General features: G+C 30.8%; 1 protein-coding gene across 1 annotated transcript; it reads left to right on the top strand.

Moving 5' to 3' along the window:
* Positions 1-5,203: 5,203 nt before the first annotated feature.
* On the top strand, positions 5,204-7,129 carry LOC137837497 (GRAS family protein RAM1-like). Its single transcript, XM_068646503.1, has one exon. It carries the CDS (start codon positions 5,513-5,515, stop codon positions 6,902-6,904), a length of 1,392 nt encoding a protein of 463 aa, XP_068502604.1. The 5' UTR covers positions 5,204-5,512; the 3' UTR covers positions 6,905-7,129.
* Positions 7,130-8,780: the final 1,651 nt, after the last annotated feature.

Raw genomic sequence — 8,780 nt, 5'->3', positions numbered from 1 at the left:
GGAATCAATGGAGTGTAAGAGGTTAGTTTCCTGAAGTTTTTTTAGTTCTTTTAAGGGCAGGGTTTGTTTTGTTGGTTTTGGCGGTATGCAACTGGAATTGGTATTGTGTAATGAGTATAAGGGTTGAACCACCCCTGAAGTGGTTCTAATTTATTTATTTGTTATTACCGATAAAAAGAAAAAAAAAACTATTTATGTGTATATGTACTTTAACCTCAATCCTAATGGAGACAGAATATCCACTTGTTTTGCTCTTTAATATTTCTTCAAAGATTGTTGAACTACATTTTGAGGATTCTCCTGATGGTATTCTTAAATATTACAAAACGAACATAACATTACTGAAAAATTATTACTATACATCCAAAATATTCATCAACACTTGATATACGCATAGAAAGAGAATAAAAACCATAGGTTTATAAAGACATATAATGTGATAAGAGAAAAATATAAGAAAAAAAAGTGTATATCAAAAAGAGGTGCATGTGAATCATTATCCAAAATTATTATATTATAGCTATCAACCTGTGTCTTCATCCTATAGAGAACAAGTAAATTATTGGAAAGGTGTGAATGCATTTATAATTATATCATGATCTATATATAAAAGGGAAAAAGATATATGCATTAAACGTGTGTCAAATTATTACCATTTGATCTGGTTTTCTTTGATTTGTTTCCAAATAATGGTTAGGTTGATGAGTGAAACTGTGATACCCCTGCTTATTCCATTGCTCTATGTCCATCCATAAAATTTTCCTTTTAATGACTGACACGATAGCTAGGAAGTACAGACAACATCACCTTCTTTTCTTCACACCACCACTTTCCTTACCCTACTACGTTGCCTCCTCTTCTTTTTCATCTAGGCACGCAAAGGGTTTCATCACGCAAAGTGAAAACAACATAAATTTTGGAAGCGTTCCTTTTCTTCATCAAGAAAAACCCTCACGTGGTGTTGTCTGACACCCCTCATTTTTTCTCCACCAACCTGAATGAGAAATTTGGAATGCCTTCAATCACTTGTCTCCTTCACTCCTTTTCTTTTAACCCCACCATGCACCCTCCTAATTAAACCCTTGCTGTTATATTTGTTGAGGTTAGTCTTCATCTATAATGAAAATAAAAGTGTTTTCTCATAGTTTCATTTCAATCAGGTTCTATATTATAGTGTTAGTTAAAATACATTGTTGATAGAGGTAAATTCTGCTTTGTATGTATTAGGTACGTTTCAAGAATTAATCTTTAATTATTGCACACAAAATGTATATCTACAAAATCTTCAAGTATATAAGTTTATTTTTTCTTCTAATAAATTGTATATAAATATCTCTTGTAAGTTTTGCTTATCTAAATTGTTTATACATATTGCTTATAAGTTTTTCATATTTTGAAATGTGTTTGTAATTAACTTAATGTTATAAAAGTTGAGATTTACTCATTGTATCAATGGGTGATGTCAGATTTCTCGTAAGATTGAATAAGTGTGTGATACAATAATGTTTCATAATGTGCGTATTGATAAATCCAAGTATAATTATCATTCTGATAGATTTAATACTATCTTAAAAAATGAAGTTGTGTTTAACCTATTTATAGTAAGACAAGATTTGCATGTTTCTTGCATACTATAATTTAGCCATACATGAAATATTTCAAAATTTATTATTTTAAATTAAAAATAGTTAAATATATTTTTTGTCCTTATACTATAATACATAATTGTGTTTTTCCTAGTTGAAATTTTAGACTTTCCTAATACTTATATTAAGAAAACTATTTAAATATATCCTTATAATATTTCTTTTATATAAATTATTTTTTAGTATAAAATTTATTATATTATAACAATCACACGATAAGTTAACATAATATATTTTAATATTTTAATTCATATTAAAAATTTGTTTGTTACTAACAATAATTTATCTTAATTTTTTTACTATAAATATTTAAGAGGTTTAAAATTTGTAGTATAAATAAAATCAATATGATAGTACATAAACAACGAAAAATATATTTAAATAAAATAAAAATAATAAAGAATTGAGGATTGTATTTTATTTTGATTTGGATCATCGATAAAAGAAATCCCATGGATAAGATATGTCTGACGCCAAAGGCATGTTTTCCTACCTTACCACTTTCTTTTCCTGACTTTCCTTTTCCGTCTTTCCCGTGCATTTTGAATATCTAACCCCTCAATCTTTTCCTTCCTTCCCCCTTTAACAACCCTCTTCTTTCATCACGTTCAGACAAAAAGAGGTTTCTTGCATTTGGGATTTGGTCTTCGTCCATCGTAGCTGCTATTGTCCTTTTTTCTACTTGCAGATTTGCTAGGGATGCTTAAATCATAGAACTTGTTTGTGCCCGATGCTTTCCTTTTCTTTCTTCACTTCGGATTATACAGATCTTATAACTAAATTATAATACATAAATAGAGCACAAACCTTAGTTATAAATGGAATTTGTAAGAATATAACTGAATAACCTGTTAATATTTAATTTCATCTTTGACATAAAAATATATTAAAAGCTATATCAACTGAAAATATGCGATTAATATATAATATATAATAAGTATCATGAGAAAATTATTAAATAAAAATTAATTTTAGAGACAAAATAATTAGTTATTATTTGGCTAAATTAGAGATCATTTTATAAACTAAAAAAATTATTGGTATCTAAGATAATTTATATTATTAAAAAAATTATAAAATAGTTTTTAAATTAGTATTTAACAATTAGTTAGTTATTACTTTATATTCTAAATTAGTATCTATTAGTTTTTTAGAGACTAATTTAGAATCTAAAAAATTAATATCTAAAACTTTGATTGCTAATATAGATACCAATTTAGAAACTATTTTATAAATTTTTATTAATAATGAAAACTACTATAGATACCTATTATTTTTTAGTCTCTAAATTAGTATCTAATTTAGTTAATATAATGATTAATTATTTTTGTTTCTAAATTTAGTTATTATTTAATGATTTTCTTGTAGTGTATAAATCTTATGAGATTATACAAACCTAAATTATTTTTTACCATTTATGCATGAAAATTGTAGTTGTATAAATGTTGTGAGATTGAATACAAACCTAAATTATTTTCTTTACGATTTATGCATGAAAATTGTAACTGCATGTCATGTTTAGTTGTATGAGGCACTATATTGTGTGCTATTTTTAGAGGATATTAGTTAATGGCTATGTTTGAATGCATGTCATGTTAACATGTTCTTTTTATAAAAAGACTATTTATTTGAAAGCATTACTATGAATTATAAGATCTTAGTTAGGTTGACATATGAAAGTTCAATAATCACTTGTATCAAGAGAAATAGTATAAAAGAAAAAATAACATGAAAGAGCCAAAATAAAATCTATGTAAAGTTAAAAAAAAAATATCTAAACTCTCACAAATTAGATTTATTGATAAAAAAAACACGTCAAACCACTTAAATTTAACATGTCTTCTTAATCTCCGTTAAATGGACATCATGGATTTTTTTTTTTCATGTATGCAATTTGCTATCTAATCTATGACTATTTCAAAATGTCACCATTCAAATGCCACCAACTCCATTTTTTTATCAACCAACTCCAATGTAAAATAACTTCCCTCTCACAATTTGATTATTTGATATAGATAACCACTATATAAATATTTAAGAATGGAAATTAAATACAATAGTTTTTGATAAAATTAATGTTTTCACAGTATTTTTGAATCGGGGAGATATCTTTTAACGAAAACTAATGCTGATTGATATGTGTTTAATTCTTTAACTTTTTAGCTACTTAGTTTATTATTAATTAACAGAAACTCCGCTTGAATCGGAAAAGTACCAGGACAATTTCTTGCTCTATTTTTTTAATAAAACATATGCTAAAGAATGCAACACTGTATAACCATATTAATCAGATAGAAGTGATCAAAATATCATGTGTTTTCGTTGACAATTGTTTTAAGGAATTTATTTATATGATGGGTAGAAAATTGAATTATATATTACTTGATATGGACAAGGCTTATATTCACATAGGAAGATGCTTGGTCGATAATCCATTTTGTCCCTTCAATAATCAAACCCTGTTTTGTTTATCCCCAACACTAGAAAAATTAAATTGAATAATCAAGCACAAGTCTATTCCAAAATGGAAAAAATAACATGAAATTTAGTTCACACAGGAGAAGTTAGGTCACCTTTTGTTTGCATTCATTTGTCTTTGGGATATGACGAGGTGTCAAAATTCTCACTGCAGAGGATCCCAATGTACTTGAGGAATATATCTTAAGAAAACCCATAATCCTTGTACCAAGCTCTAATAGTGTAAATTAGATACATTTTTGGAAGAATAGGTATCCAAGTTTCTTCGATTCTATCAAAGAATAAAAAATATACATAAAATAATCAAACGTTCTAATTAACCATTACTTACTATGCATGGCATTGACTTTTGTTGAATCATTCAAATTCAGTACTAAGCCGTATCTTTGAATCATGGTAAACGAATCTAAGCTTGAGTTGAATTATATACATTGCAAACTCAACCAAAAACTTGCCTTTTTCACTTTTTTTGGAACCATATTTTTTTTCCTTTTTGCTTTATGTCATAATTCTATTTGAAGTACTATCATATTTTTTTTTTCCTGTTATGAAGTACTATTAGACCGACGTTATCACATACTAATGTTTACATTTTTCTTAGCAAAAATTTATCACGATTTCCTATATAATTCAAGACTAACTGTTCCACTAGACCTAGCCTATTAATATGTTCAAATTATATGTTTGGGAAATGTTAAAAACTCTCTATATACACGTCTTTATTAATGCCCTTTATTGTAGTTTCTGCATCAAAGCCAACTTGACATTTGTAGGCTAAACTTTTGTACTCTCTTAACCAAACCATTATGATTTGGGATGCACAGACAACAATATCTAAACATGTACAACGTTAGGAAATTGAAACAAAGTTAGGAATAAAGAACATGTTATCTTGAAGGGGATTGAAGAAAACTGGTTTGGACAATTAATATAGAAGGAAAAGAGTGTTTATAGACAATTTCTTGAGGACGGTACGTTTTGATTCCCATTGACACTGCTGTCTCATGTTTTATGCGTATGGCATCTTGCAAGCTTTCTCAACTACCAAAGGAGTAAGAATTAATCTAAAAGCCAAACATAGCATAGATTTTAAAAGCAGTCCAATAATAAAGACACATCAACGTGTTTTCCTAACCCCCAAAACGCTGATTCTAAAGAATAAAAAGATACCCTTCTTAATCTCTCCGTCTTATTTGAAAACATAATACAAGAAAAATCTCTTATTATCACTTTGTCGGTCTTATTTATATATATACACACCATGTCACCACACAAAGTTTGTGAGCTGTTTCCCAGGTAAAGCCAACAAACACAAAGAACATAGCACAACACTTTGTAATATGTTCTAGATCTATTGATCATTCTTCTTTCACTGTTACTTCAGATAAATGGAAGATTCAGAGGGAGAAGAGCTTCTAAATCTTACTCTTTCGGTTGCTGCAGGTAGGGAGAGGAAAAAGAAAGAAAGGACAAGGGATGATAATACTAATTCTCTTGTTATTCCTATGAAGTCCCGTGAAGGGTATGAAGGGAAGATCTTTAGGCTCCTCCAAATGAGGGAGCTAATGCTAAGAGAAGATCACAGAAGAAAAGGAGTAGTTGAAGATGTGAATAATGGCCTTCCTTTGATTCATTTGCTTCTTTCAACTGCCACTTCTATTGATGAGAGAAACTACTGTGCAACTCTAGAGAATCTCATTGAGTTGTACCAAACAGTTTCCCTAATAGGTGATTCAGTTCAACGTGTGGTTGCCTATTTTGCTGACGGTTTGGCTGCAAGGCTTCTCACAAGAAAGTCCCCTTTCTATGACATGGTCATGGAGGAACCAACAAGTGAGGAAGAGTTTCTTGCATTCACAGATCTCTATAGAGTCTCACCCTATTACCAATTTGCTCACTTCACAGCAAACCAGGCTATTTTGGAGGCATACGAGGAGGAGGAAGAGAGGAACAACAAATCACTTCATGTCATTGATTTTGATGTCTCCTATGGCTTCCAATGGCCTTCTCTCATTCAATCACTTTCTGAAAAGGCAACCAGTAGCAACAGAATATCCCTCAGGATAACAGGTTTTGGGAACAACCTGAAAGAACTGCAAGAAACTGAGGCCAGGTTAGTTAGTTTCTCCAAGGGGTTTAGTAACCACCTAGTGTTTGAATTCCAAGGGCTGTTAAGAGGCTCATCAAGGCTCATCAACCTAAGGAAAAGGAAAAATGAAACTTTGGCAGTGAACCTTGTTTCTTACTTGAACACTTTGACTAGTTTCATGAAGGTCTCGGACACATTAGAACTTGTTCATTCTCTTAGCCCCTCCATTGTGGTGTTGGTGAAACAAGAAGGTAGCAGGAATTTGAAGACCTTCTTGTCAAGGTTCACTGAGTCTTTGCACTATTTTGCAGCCATGTTCGATTCACTAGATGATTGCTTGCCACTTGAGAGCACTGAGAGATTGAGGATTGAGAAGAAGCTTTTGGGGAAAGAGATCAAAAGCATGCTCAACTATGACATGGATGGTGTGGATTGCCCAAAGTATGAGAGGATGGAAACATGGAAAACAAGAATGGAGAATCATGGATTTGTGGGAAGAAAAATTAGCTCAAAGTGTGTGATCCAAGCAAAGCTGCTTCTGAAGATGAGGACCCATTATTATCCCCTACAGTTTGAGGAAGAGGGTGGAAGTGGAGGTTTCAGAGTTTCTGAAAGGGATGAAGGAAGAGTTATCTCTTTGGGATGGCAAAATAGGTTTCTTCTCACAGTCTCAGCATGGCAACCAATTTGACTAAATAGATACTTCTTCATTCCTAGGTTCTAACTTTCATCATTTTGGTAAAAATCTGCACCCAAAATGATGAATTTTAACTCTTATTTTTCTATATATATTTCTTTGGCTAATATATGTTAACGCATGACTAGAAATATATAGAGCCTTTGATACTTGTTAGATTGTCTAAGCATTTATTAAAGTAAATAGATGAAATATATGTGTCAAAGGGAGTTATGTTTCTCTGGTTCCCGAGATGGGTTCAATATGAAGAACCCTAATTTAATTTTCCTTTTCTTTTTCTTTTTTTAACTAAAAACAGAAAACCCTAATTAGAGCCATCAACACATCTATCACCCACAAATATAAGTGTATAACCGTATATATATATATATATATATATATATATATATATATATCATCTCTTGACTACTTTAGTAGTCATAAAAACTCTTGTCGATGAAACAATTATGTCTACATATATAAGTAATAGAAAAAGATATTATGTTATGATAATTATGTGTACATATATTAATTAATAGGAAAAAAATATTATGTTAAGATATCATCAGATTTATTAAAAAAGAATATACAACGTTTGTGAAGATTTCATATAAAATTATTAATTAGTTTAATAAAACTATTATTTGTTGAGATTCTTTAGTGGCATTAAACCATGCTTGTAGAGAGGCAAGTATAGTTCGCTCTCAGATCATATAGTTTATTGTTTACAAGGTAGGCAGTGGATAACTTGTATTAAATAATGGAGGGGGAAATGTTCATTTTAATAATACTTTATATTTACACATTTTTGGAAGTAAACTATTTAGTCACAAAACAATACTAATTAGTGATAACAGAATTCCAGACGTATATATAAAACGTGTGTAATTATTTTTGTAATTAGCATAAGTATAGTTTTAAATACAAAATAAAGTATTAATAAATATATCTATATAATAACAATATCAAAATCAGTATGTTTGTTGATCACACTTTGTTTATATTATGTAAACCTTATATGTAAACCTCTTTTGAAGAATATACTGGTCATAAAAAAGTATGTTTAAATGTTTTAAACTCGCATCTAGTTTGAAATTAACTTAGTTTGAAAGTTAATTTCATGAAAACTAAAATAGGAAGGGTCGGAATACACCATTCATATGTGCTTAGATTTTTGGAAATATTGAATTGCACTACCATGAATTTACTCTTTACCTATAATGGTCTACCAGTAGGTAGTAATCATAGAAGAAGATTTTTCGGGAATGGTATGGTATCTAAAATAAAAAAGAGACTAGCAAAATGAAAAGATAAACATGTATCCTTAGCTAGCAGAGCTACTTTGATAAATTTTGTGTTATCTACTATACCTCTTTATTACTTATTGATCCTGCCGACAACTCGGACGTGGAGGAATCGCTTTGTAGCACTCTCTGTCCCGTCTATGCGACTGTGTTCTCTGCAAAGTCACCCTCAGAACCTTCTCTTGGATCTCCAATCGTGACCTGCAAAACACACAGATGGCGCCTCTAGCGGCCGTTTGCACTCCGACGATCAAGTTAGACCACAAAACCACCAAATGAGAAAAACTAGTAGTGTGTGTGAAAAACTCTTGCTCTCTCTTTTCTTTTTCTCGTATCCCCCCCTCAATCTCTCACTGATTCTCTTTTATGTCTCTCTCCCTGTTTCTGGGCCTAACAGAATTCTGTTATGCTTTTCTGGCATGTGTCAGAACCCTGTTATGCTTTTCTGAGACAATGTACCTCCAGAATCAGTAGAGTGTGGGTGTGAGAGTCTGTGCGTGTCTGCGCGTCTCTGCGCTTGGCTGCGCCTGTCTGTACCCTTAGTGGTACGGAGTGCACCTTTATCTGGACCGCACCCCTCTCAGAGG

This window comes from Phaseolus vulgaris, chromosome 4 (assembly GCF_000499845.2).
Source record: "Phaseolus vulgaris cultivar G19833 chromosome 4, P. vulgaris v2.0, whole genome shotgun sequence".
Classification (NCBI taxonomy): Eukaryota; Viridiplantae; Streptophyta; class Magnoliopsida; order Fabales; family Fabaceae; genus Phaseolus; species Phaseolus vulgaris.
The sequence above is the reverse complement of the archived record's forward strand: the minus strand, read 5'-3'. Positions and strand labels throughout refer to the sequence as shown.

Coding starts and splice junctions, on each gene's coding strand:
- LOC137837497 (XM_068646503.1), top strand. CDS start 5,513: ATGGAAGATTCAGAGGGAGAAGAGCTTCTAAATCTTACTCTTTCGGTT.